At 55.6% G+C, this 12160-nt stretch overlaps 1 protein-coding gene across 2 annotated transcripts in view; it reads right to left on the bottom strand.

The window, feature by feature from the left end:
- The window catches only part of ATP2A3 (ATPase sarcoplasmic/endoplasmic reticulum Ca2+ transporting 3), a 34360-nt gene extending 23468 nt beyond the window's left edge, over positions 1–10892 (bottom strand). For both annotated transcript variants that reach the window (XM_019659880.1, XM_019659881.1), the window contains exons 1-3: positions 10587–10892; positions 775–792; positions 424–506 (exon numbers count right to left, since the gene is read on the bottom strand). In XM_019659880.1, coding sequence (XP_019515425.1) covers positions 424–506; positions 775–792; positions 10587–10704 — 219 coding nt within the window. In that variant the 5' untranslated portion in view covers positions 10705–10892. The remainder of the gene's footprint in view (positions 1–423; positions 507–774; positions 793–10586) is intronic.
- Between the last annotated feature and the right edge of the window lie 1268 nt (positions 10893–12160).

Below are 12160 nucleotides of genomic sequence, written 5' to 3'. Positions count from 1 at the left end.
AACTTCTGAAGACTTGACCGTCACAACTGGGGAGTGCCGCTGGCATCTGGTGGGTGGAGGCCAGGGATACTGCTAAATAGTCTAGTGATTAGGACAGGCCCACAACAAAGAATCATCTGGTCCAAAATGTCAGTAGTGCTGAGGGTGAGAAACCCTGCGCTAAGACAGGAGGCGCAGGCTCAGGCGTCCTGACAGACAGGATGGAGGGGCAGGTAGGAGGAGGGTCCAGTGGAGGACTGCAAAGGTTCACAGGGAAGCGGACGCCTGAGCAGGGCAGGGGTGCGGAGGGGCCCAGGGGTGCCCCCAGCTGAGAGGACAGCCCTGTGTCCGGACCCTGGGCCTCGGAGCCACGCCCTGCCCTGCCCTGGCCCTCCCCACTTCTCCTCAGGCTGCCTGATGGAGCAGGACGGGGACCCTACTTACAAAGGAGACCACGGCAGCCAGCAGCAGGATGCGCACCAAGAGGTCCTCGAATTGCTCTAGCACCAGCTCCCACAGGGACTTCCCTGGGAAAGGGAACACTGTGTGAGGCCTGCACCCCAGACGGACGGGCCTGCCCCCCCCACTCCGAGCTGGGTCAGCCTTGGGGCCCACCCGGCCCACTCCCTCTACTGTTCAAAGAGGGAGAGCCCAAGGCCCTGAGAGGCACAGGTGGGCGATGCTGGGGGCTCAGCAGGTCCTCACTCTGTCCCAGAGGGGAGGATACAATCTGACAGTGACTGGCCCGAGGATGTCACCCCCTGGCCTCGCAGCCCGCCCTGGCCCAAGCCTCACCTTCCTCGGTTGGGAGTTCTGCGGGATCCATCAGTCACAGGAGCCATGAGGAGACAAGAGACGCCTGGGTTATGCGATGGGCCTTGGAGGAGTCTGGGCAGCCCCTCCCCACTGTGCCCACCCACGCTACCACAGTGGCCTAGGTATGTCCCTACAGCTTTCTGAGGTCACAGAATGGATGGTCTGAGCCCGGATGCTTCCACCCCCACAGCAAGGCAGTCTCTCTCTCAAGTTGCAAACATCAGCTCGGGCTGCATGTGACATGGGACCGAGTCAAGGTCTGCATTACAGCCAGCCCTCTGAGCCCCACCTCACCGGGGGGCTTTCCCTGGACACAACCCCAGCCCCCAGCATCCCAGGCAATGAGGAACCCTGTACAGTTCAGCTCCTAGAGGCTGAATCTCAGCTTGTCCCCTCCCAGGCCCTGCATTCCAGGCTAACTCGGTGAAGACCCACCCCACATGCCCAATCCCACTCAGACCCACAGAACATTTTGAAGAACAATGTTTTCAAACACCACCGGGACCTGCTGTCAGTTCGTGGGCTCCATTTTTATCTCCTACATTTCCTGAAGCACCTTTTGTTCTAGGCGGAGCTGGCTGCCTTGGTCCCTGAAGTCTTTGACTCTTCCTAACAGCCTATTGGGGAGGCACTGGTGCAAGAACTGAGGTTCAGAGTGGAGAAGTGGCTTGAACAGGGTCACACAGCAAGTAGGTGTGTTTATGTGGGTCTGCCGGAAGGGACGGGAGCTGAGCTGAAGAGGGTGGCCTCCGATAGGCTTCTCCCTCCAAAGGGCGGGCTCAGGCCCTGCTGAGGTCTGGGGTTCCACCCAGACCAACCTAACGAAGCCCTGCTTCCTGTCCCCTGTTCCTCAGAGGACAGACTCCAGGCTAGCAGCATTGGCATCACTCAGGAGCTTGTTCAGACTCTGAGGCCGCACGCCAGGCTGGCTCTCTCTTCCTTCTCCTGCTTGACACAGGTACTTGCACTGTCCACCTGGTTTTGGCTTGAGTGCCTGCAATCAGTTTTGTCCTGTGGGAGACCTCTCCCAGACCATCTGTTTGGAAGGTCTGGGCTCCGCACCTGGTAGCTGAACTGTGGAGAGTGTCAAGCAGCCCGCTGGACTGCAGGACTCCAGGAGGGAAACATAGAACCTAAAAATACACTTTCTAGCATTTTCTCCAAAGTCCTATTTTAGGCAATGGCTGACATTTTCCGTGGAAAATGTAATCTCCAGTGTCCTGCGTTGAGATTAAAATCAAACAGACTTTTTCCTTCTGATCTATTTAGCTGTAGCGAACAGGAAAGGTGGGGGGAGGGCCAGGCCTGGTTTCTGGGCCAATTCTCCAATGGAGTAGGGTCCTTTCGAGGTCATCTTGGCCATGCCCCAGCCTCAGCACAGAACTGTGTCAACCTCGTGGCGCATTTCAGCCTGCTTGTGCTGTGCTCTATCCACAAGATGCCTAAAACCCTCACTTCCGTGGTATCTTCAAGATTCCTGACCAAAGGAAGAGTATCTGTAAGACTTCCTGAACTGTGTCCCTGCTGTCTCCCTCACCCCTCCCTCTGTCAGGCATGTGGCCCGTAGGCTATCATATTACTTAGGGCATTTTTCTGGGCAAGGGTGAGGTCTGGGGTTGGGACATGTCATGGGACACACATACCAGCTCTAGTCCCCTCCCAAGCCACCTGGCTCTGCCTGCCTCAGTCAGTCTCTCAAATACTTCTATCTCTACCCTTCCACCTGGGTCTCCCCTTTTGCTCTATGACCCACAAGCTGACTTGGATCCACTATTTGGTGGTCATTATGCTGATCCCCCAAAACAGCAGGTCCTTGAATAACATCATTTTGTTCAGTGTCGTTTCTTTATAACACTGATGAATGGCACAAGAACTTAACTCTTATTTTTATCAATTAGCCTATGGTTAAATTGGTTTTGTTATACATTGTTTTGCTGCAGTTCCAAGAACCTATCAGTGACGTCAACTAAGAACTTGCTGTACTTCTGTTTCTCCCCACGTTGGGGGAACATATTAGGACTGCACTTCCCAGCCCCTGTATGTGAGTCATGAAAGGAAGGACATGTGTTAGTTCTGGACAGGAGCATTGAACTGCCGGTGGGAGACTCTCTAGAAGGGTGCCATCCAACAGAACTTTCCGGGTGATGGAAGTACCCTATAGCTGCACTGTCTGATACAGTAGCCACCAGCCCCATGAAGCTACTGAGCACTGGGAATGTGGCTAGTGTGACCGAATAGCTACATTTTACTTAATTTTACTTAATTTTCATTCATTTAAATATAAATAGCCCCATAAGGCTAGTGGCTGCCATACTGGACCGCGCAGATTTGGGGCTCTTTGTCCCTCTGCTGCAGCAACCAGCAACCTGTGAGATGGTGTCTGCTCTGCAAACCTGAGTCAGAGTGCAGGAGACACAGAGCCCCCAGGTGACCTGCATCTGATATATACAGCATGAGCAAGAAATGACCTCTATAGTTTTAAGCCATTGAGATTTGGGAGTTGTTACTGCAGCAGCAGCACCTAGTCAGTCCTGGCTAACACACCTTTCTCCCCACACCTGGCTTCTACCACAAGGCTCCCCTTCCACCCAGCCAGCCATGATGTCACAGCAGATGCCCTGCCCATCCTACACACGCACACACCAGAGGTGCCAATAAAAGGTATACAAGTGGACACTTTGGTCAATGTTGCTCAAGCAGTAGTTCGCCGTAATCAGAAGTGTCTGGATGCTGACGGTAACCACTTTGAGCACCTCTTGTAACTGCACAAGTCAAACGTGACTTGTATTTCTTGTATTTATCTTTCATTATCGGTATACATTGAGTATTACAATTTTGAAGTTTTTTCCTTTCTTAGAATATGTATATATTTTTTTGGCACCCTGTGTACATGTGCTTCTAGTTCTGCCTGAGCAGCTGGCTCCCTGGGGGGCTCTGAGTCTCATTTGGAAGATGTGGTACTCAGCTCCCACTCTGAAGGGCTGCTGTGAGGATTATCATTACTATTAATAAAAGCCCCATTTACTGAGCACCTACTACGTACCAAGCTGTGTGCCAGGTGCTTTACCTCCATTATGTCCAAAGATAAACGGGAAGGCATTGTGCCGAGCACGTGAGAATAATTACAGTGGAATGACTGGTGTGGGGTGTGCCAGGTGCCATGCTAACGCCTCGTGGGCATTACTCTCTTGTGACTCTCAGACAACTTGAGAAGGATACAATTATTATCCCTACGTTACAAAGTAGACAACTGAAGCCCAGAGAGGTTGGGTGACTAGGTCATGTTCACACAGCTGGGAAGTGGAAGTGGCCAGAAAGGGTTTCGAGCTCAGACAGCCTAATTCTCAACTCCCTGCTCAGGACCTCCTGCGCTAACTCCTAGACTGTCCTGCCTTCCCTACCCTGGTTCCTCTACCTCCCCTAGCCAGGGTCACCTGACAAAACTTGGTGTCCCATGTCCTGATTGTTGGGCTAGATACCCTCATCCCATCAATCAACTCATCCTTCTATTGTGGCCCCAGAGCCACCAGCCAAAATCATCCCGGTCCAAAAGGCTCTGCTGTTCTCACAGGGGGTGTTTTGGGGGTTACGAGGCCCTGCCTGCTTGGGCCTGGTCTGCTTCAAACTCCAATCCTGCCCAAACCCCAAACAACCCAATTTTCCTCTCATAAGACCGAGTCCCAGGGCCACAGAAGTCCAGCCCCTCCCCCAGGCACCCCTGCAAGATTCTGGTTCCCCCTTGATATCCCCAGGCTATATGTTGGGGGCTAAGTCAGTTCCCCTTGACATGGTGGCATCGGGCCCTCAGCAGTGCCAGATGCCCACCTCTTGGTGCCGTCTGCTCTGCCAGGCTGCCCAGACAAAGGCAGTCACCGGAGGTGCTGCTCCCTCCAATGTCCCGGCTGGGCCAGTCCAGGGCATGTAGCCCCCGCTGTTCTGGAATAGCAGACCTTTGGGCCTCTCATATAATGGCCTCTTCCAGCCGACCCTTGCTCTGGGTCACTGCTGCCAAACTGAGCTGGCCCATACCCACAGATGGCTGATGTGGGGCTGGTCTAGGGGGCCTGATATCATCAGAGACGCTTCATGGCTTAGAGCAACGAGTCTGGTGCAGAGGGCTTGAGTTCAAATCCTGCTCTAGCTCTTGGTAGTTCTGTCATCCTCTCTGTGCCTCAGTTTCCCCATATGCAAAATGGGGATAATCGTCGTAACTACCTCATAAGGTTCGTGTGGAGATTAAATGATATGCTATGAGTAAAACACTCAGAATATGCACAGCACATGGTAAATGCTCCAAAAAAATTAGCCATAATGATAGTTATAGAATGTAAGCTCCATGACAGCAGGACTTTCTTAAGTGCAATGACCCCAGCATCTGCAACAATATCTGGCACACAGTAGATGCTCAATAAAAACCTATGAATGAATGAAGGACCTTGCCTCTGCTGGGCTCATAGACTTTCAGCGGCTCTCCTTGGCCTGCAGAATAAAGACCAACCTTAGCATGGCCTTCAAGGCCTTCCTGGATCTGCCCCAGGTTATCCTTCCAGAACCACTCCCATATCTTAGACATACCTCTGTCCATCTGACAGTCAAGTGAGATGCTTCAGGATTGCCACCACCTCCCCTGATTCTGCTGAAGCTTTTCCCCTTCCAAGATTTTATTTGGGCCATTCCTTCTGTGCAGGGTACCCTTCTCCAACTCCTCATTTAAACCCCAGCTTCCCAGGAAGGCTTCCCAGAAAAGCCCGGTCCCCTGAGCACCCTGTCCCTCTCTCACCAGTTATCAGCATGGGGGCTGCCCTCCCCGACTGGAGTGCCTCCAGGGTGGGGAGGGGCTGGGTTACCCTTGCGTCCACACACAGCTTTGCAGAATTGTTTACTCAGTTGTCCCACGATTAGGGCCAGTGCCCTGGGCCCACAGCCCAGAGCCCCTGAGGCCCAGGGCTGCCCCCAGGCTCCAAGCACCACCTGCTCCCCTAATTCACCCTTCTTGATTCTTTCCTTCTCCCAACATTGAAAACTGGTATTTCGGCTTCTAAATGTCAGTTCCAGCTGGGAGAGGCAAGTGCTTACCAAGGTCTTCCTCAAAGGTAAATTTACAGAGCAATTAAATTGTCACTTGCAGAATAAGGGAGAGGCCCTTGCTGGGCAGCCTCACCCAACCCACCTGGCCCTGCCCAGGTCTCCAGGGCCCACCTAGAGTGGATAACCTGGCCCCACGCTGCAGGGGGCCTTGGGGTACGTGTCCTGCTCTGCAGGGCCCGCAGCCTACCTGGCAGATTTGGCACTAAAACACCCTAGCAAAGGTTTGGCTCAGCATCTGTGTACCGGCTGTGCTGTGGGCAGACCTTGCCCTGCCTCAGGGAATTTCTGGTACAAGGCGATGGGGGGTTCCGAGAGGACAGGCCTGATACTGTCCCTGGGAGAGGGCTCTAAGGCTGCCCAACAAGAGTGTGAAAACCAGAGTGAAGCTTGAATGACCTGGAACTTCCAAATCTCTGCAGACAAGCCTCCCCCCTCTCAGATCCAAGAGCCATTGCACATCCAAAAAGCCCTGAGGGGGCCTCGAGGTCCAATCTCTGCTCTATTGAGGACACGGAGGTCAAGGAAGGGCAACTATGCCCCAGGCCACCCAGCCAGTGGGCCACTCAGATCTCACTCCCTCCTCCTTCCTGACGGGCCCCCCTCCTCTTGGCCTGGTTTCTGTGGGCTTCCCCAGAGTTCCAGCAGCCACCTGGGGCCTGTGTTAAGGGCAGGAGATAAGGCCACAGCTGACATCCCTGGCAGGAATCTAAATCCAAACCATCCCTCCCACCTGGCAGCTCAGGGGCTGTCATACCCACTGCATAGATCGGCAGCGAGAAGCCCGGGAAAGGAGGCTCGGCCAGCCCATCAAGTCCCCTCCCCCAGCTACCCTGAAAAGAGACCACCCCTGGAGACCTCCTGGAATCTCTCCTGACTCTCACATCACTGAGCTCTCCAGGGCCCTTGGGTGTTGGCCCAATTGGCAGGACATGCCCAACCCAGTTCTGCCTCCTACCTTGGCTTACACCCAGCAAAAGTGATGGGCAGCCCGTTCACCGACACAAGAAAATCAAATGATTCCTAAATATATGAAAAAATGCCCAACCTGACTTGTAAGCAGAGAAATGCAAAGTAAAACCATGAGAGGACACTTTTCTATCAGATTGAAACAGATCAAAATGCCCAATAAATCCACTGCGTTGGAGGTGGGAAACAGGCAGGTCCATTGGTGCAACTTGATGGAAAACAATTTAGCAACAGCTGTCAAGCTAAATTACACACGTCCTTTGACCCAGCAAATCCACTTCTAGGAATTTATCCGTTGAGGATATTCACAAGTGTGTGAAATGACGTAGGGACTAGGATATGCCTTGTAACATGTGTGATAGCGGAGGCTGCGAACAACCAGAGCACCCATCAACAGCCGGGGTGGACGCGCTGGGACAGCCACACAATGAAACCCTGCGTCACCACTAGGAAGCCCAAGGATGCTGGACATGGCGCCATCTCCAAGAGTGCTTGTCACGTGAGAAGCAGGGGCAAACAGCTCGCAATACACTCCCTTGTGTGTAAAAAAGATCATAGATCACAGATCCAGATGTGTATGTGCGCAGAATATCTTGGGAAGGGGACACGGGGGACAAATGCGAGTGGGTGATTGGGGACAGGGGTGGGGAGACTTTACTGTGTATACCCTTTGAACCCTTTGAATGTTGTACTGTGTGTATATTTTTATTCAAATGATAAATTGAAAAGATGTAGGAAGCCCCCACCCCCATCCCCACCCCCACCCCCCAAGGAAACTGAGTCCTGAGCGTGTCTGGGACCTGCAGAGAAAGGCAGGCTTACAAGAGGTGCTGGGCCGGAAGCATCCCACTCACTGCCCCGTTCTGGCCTCAGAGGACACATCTCTAGGCCTGGGTTCTGTGAGTATGGGGGACTCCCAGGTGGCTGGCATCCTCACTGACAGCAGTGCTGAGGGCCCCCTCCCCCACTTCCAAGGAGGGAGGAAGGGGGGAAGGGGGGAGGGCGGGAGCCCAGCCCGGCTTCCCTTCCTCCCTCCTGCTGGCATAATTTGCAAACTTCAGGACTTAAGCAAATAACTTCCTTGTGGTTTCCAGCCCTAACGACCTTGCAGGTGCATAGACTCCTGGGGTGAGGGGGACACTAGTCTCTGGGGTGTTCCCCTCCATCTGCAGGTCCCGCCCACCCTGCCACCCAGCTTCTGGCTGGGAGCCAGGCCCAGCCTCTTCTGCTACAAGGAAGGGATGGTCTGGTGAACACGAACATTCACAAACAACCCTATGACATGGGTCCTATTGTAGCCTCGCTTGCGATAAAGAAACCGAGGCAGAGAGACGAAGTGGCTTATCCAGGATTGCACGGTTCAAAACCTCGTCAGCCTCACCCTAGAGGCTGTGCAGGTAGAGACTAGAGGACATCCATGCCGCCTTCTCAGGCTCAGGCTGGATGGGGAGAGTATGAGGCAGAAAGGGGCAGCTGGCACCCCTCTCCTCACCTGACCACTTCCAGAGCCCTGGAATGCTCCCTGAGGAAAAGCCATCAGTGACCCAAGGGAAGCGCCCCCTGGGGCCCCGTGGGGGCTGGGGGCAAAGCTGGATTAGCTCCTGCCTAGCTGACCCCAGCTCCTCCTAGCACAGGCACCAACACCAGGACCCCAGAGCCTGGAGAACCTGGGACCCCCTTGTACAGACAGAGAAAATGAGGCCCAGAGAGGGGCAGGCACCCAGAACCAGCACTACCACTTGCTGTGTGACCTTGGGCAAGCTGTCCAACCTCCTGATGCCTCAGTTTACCTCCTCTGTAAAATGGGGATGACAATAGTTGTTTATCATAGAGTTGTTTTGGAGAAGAAATGAGATAAAAGATGAAAAGTGCCCAACACATAGTAAGTGCTCAGTGAACATTAGCTTTTATTACTACTAGCACAGAGGAATCAGGGGAGCCTATCAATGGCCTCCAAAATTTTCCTAATGCACACCTTCTGATGTACCCCCTCCTCATGCTCATCTACCTTTCTGTGGTCCTACACACCACACCAACATCCTTGTCCATCATCTCACACAGGTGCTTAGTGGCCAAGGCACCCCCAAATTCCTTCGCCCAGATAAAACAGCATGGAGAGAACTAGGGGCTCTCTTTGCCTCAGTCAGCCCCTCTTCTGCTCAACTGATGAAGACACTGGGGCCAGAAAGGAGCGGGGTGTTGCCTAGGGCCACACAGGGCAGAATCTGTGTGATTCTGGAGGCAGAACTAAGGGCTGGGTCTCCAGTCTCCCCTGGGAATCGGGACTCCCAAGCTGGAGGCCGCAGCGGCACAGAAGAGGCTGGGCAACCCCAGACCTGCTGCCTGACCCCCACCACCCCCACAGGGTCGGGCACAGGCCCTGTTGTCCCATTCTCCTGCGACAACGACACCCTCCCTGCCAAGTCACTAATGGGGGATATTAAATAATATTTATCTCCCTAGTTCCTCCCACAGCGCAACTAAATATAGAAACTAATTTTTTTGAAAAAGGATTTCTGCTCCAGAAAGATAATATTTATATAAGAGGTGGTTTTTATAAACCAACACAAAACCCAAAGCTCCCTTTCTGACAGCTCTTTGTAATTTTCAGCCAGCCCAGCGCAGTGAGACACTCAGGCCAGAGCACTGACCCCTCTGGTTAGCTGGGAACTCTGAAAGGGTGAGGCCCCAGATCCTGAAAGGACACAGGTCCAGGCTGCACTTTGGGGATAGTGGAGACATTTCTCTCTGGACCCCTAACACACTGGGGATGTAGGAAGCGGGTGGCAAGTCCTGCCTGGAAGCGACTTGGGGAGGGGACCTCGACATCTTCCACCCTCACAGGGCCTCCAAATGTGCCAGGGCCACATCTGGACGGTACCTGCAGTTACTGTGCCTTTTGGCAGGTGGAGAATCCCATACTCCTTTAAAGATGGTGAAGAAATATTACCGCTCCCACCCAGACAGCAAAAGCGTGAAGGCTCCCTCCCTGCCCAGAGATGGGCAGGCACCACTCCGGGTTACCCAAGAAGGAAAGGCCTCCCCAGGCACCTCCCAGAGTGAGACCTTGAATCTGCTACCCCCAGGAAGGCGGGTCTCCAGCCCCAGCAGTTCAAAACCCCACCGACTCCCGCCAGCCACATCCGCCTCGGGTTGCAGAAAAGAGGAAGATCTGGGGGTGGGGGTGGGGGCACCAAGGCTACCAGCTGACAGGCTGCAGCTTCTGGGTCTTTTACTGAGCCCTGGGGGAGACGCTAGGGGCCAGCTGGGAGGTTGGGCCTTAGAGTCCCTGGCTGGTCCATCGCCAGCTGATCTCAGTGTGTGCACCTGCACGCTGCGGGCGGGTTGCAGTGCGGCTCAGGGATCCATCTCTGACCGCCGATGGGGATGGGCTAAGGCTTGCACGAGTGGATGGGGTCTGTGGAGGTGTTCAGCCTGTAAGGACCGTGCAGGTCCCTGGGCCTGGAGGTAGGGGGAGAGGGAGGGGGAGCCAGGCGTCCGGCCTCCGAACCCGGAACCCATTCCCCACCGCACCCCCCCTCGAAAAGGTGGCCACGCAGCCTCGCCGGGTGCCCCAAGAGCATCTGCAGAGGTTTCCGGAGCCCTCGCTTCCTGCCCGCCCGCGGAGGCAGAGAGCTGGATGTGGGGGTGGACCGCTCCGCGGCCGCGGTGCTGGGGGGAAACTGAGACTGCGGCACGCGCGGCCCCCGCTGCCCCGGCCCGGCCCACGCTCTCACCGTTGGGGCCGTAGCGCTCCCGCGCGCTGGTCACCTGCGCCGGGCTCAGGCCGCCCTCGGCGGTCACAGAGAAGTGGCGCAGCACGTCGGCGGCGGAGAGCAGGTGCGCGGCCTCCATGCCTCCCGCCCGACTGTGTGCACCGTCGAGGCCGCCTCTTCGCGGAGCTACTGCGCAAGGCGCGGGGGACTCGGGCGCGAGCGGGCGCCGCACAACGCCATGTCCGCGCTGGGACCTTCCCCGACGGCACTGGTAGCGGGGGCCAAGGCTCGCGCCAGGATGCTGCGCCCCGGGCTCCCTCCCCGGGGCGGGGCGGCGCGGGGCCCGCCCCCGCACTCACACTCCTTCCGGCCGCCCTGGGAACCCGCCGCCCCGCCCCCGCAGCGCCCCCGGACGCTGAGGCCCGGCCACCCGCCCATTCTGCAGAAGAGGGAACTGAGGCAGCTGGCGTAGAGCGCGCCGAGCTTGGGGGAGCCGAGTGCCGGTAACCCGGAGGGGCCTCGGCTCCTGTCCGCAGAGCTCGGGGAGCCCCCAAGGGCCAAGAGCCGGGGCGGGCTGCGGAGCACCGGTTTCTGAGTTGCCTTCTTTTGAGCCCTCCTGGGTCTTGGGAGGTGGAAAAATGGAGGTGTCCACTGAGGGGCTTCCTACCCCCAACTCGAATTCTGCAGACCCTGGGTCTAGAGGGAACTCAGAAGCCTGTGAATAAGCCCTTCTCCTTCGGGGATTACTTGATGTTTTCTTCTCTTGATGTTTGTGCTTTCTTCATTCTTTTCCAAATGTCCAGAAAATTAGTGGTTATTCCTCATACAAGCAGAACTTCTAACAATAAACCAGTACATACGAACGTAAAACTGTCTTAGACGCACACCCTCACCCCAGCAGGAAATGTAACTGCTGTGGTGGGGGTGGGGCTCCCTAGAGAGGCCTGAGGGGTGGGGTGGAGGCCTCCAGCCAGGGCTAGGGCCCCCAGAGAGAGTGGCCTTGGCCCAAGGAAGGGAGTGTCTGAGGAACCCCCACCTCCAGGGCTCCCTGAGCTCCAGCCACTCCAGGGGAACCAGAAGAGGGCTACAGGTCAGGGAAGCACTCTGTGGGGAGGCAGAACCACTCACCCTGCCAACAGGAGGAGCAAAGAGAAGTCTGCTTGGCACCCCCTCCAGCTTGAGTGACCTAGCCAGTCTCACCCAATCCGCCATCTTACCCCCTGCCCCCCAAGCTGGCCTCTGCTGTCCAGAGATTCAGCCTCTGGGATCCACCTTGGCTGCACAGGGTCATAGATTCCAGGATTGAGCCCATGCCCTATCTGCTGACCCCCTACCCAAATCATGTATATATGTATACCCCCACCTCCTGATCTCTTCCTTCCAGGGCCCTGGCACTCCTTCTCTGTCTCCCGTTTGCTGTGCCTCCTTGAGCACAGAGACACTCAGTGATGACTGCGTGGACCAAATAGTCCAGCCCTTTGCTACCTTGGGTGGGTCGTCTAGCCTGACTCCCAGGGCCTCAGTTAGGTCTCAGCCTGTGGCTACAAAGGTAGGGTAATACTAGTTTTTTGGCTGTGGCTCCTTAGATCTCGAGT

Source organism: Hipposideros armiger, unplaced genomic scaffold (genome assembly GCF_001890085.2).
Source record: "Hipposideros armiger isolate ML-2016 unplaced genomic scaffold, ASM189008v1 scaffold_304, whole genome shotgun sequence".
In the NCBI taxonomy this organism is placed as follows: Eukaryota; Metazoa; Chordata; class Mammalia; order Chiroptera; family Hipposideridae; genus Hipposideros; species Hipposideros armiger.
The sequence above is the reverse complement of the archived record's forward strand: the minus strand, read 5'-3'. Positions and strand labels throughout refer to the sequence as shown.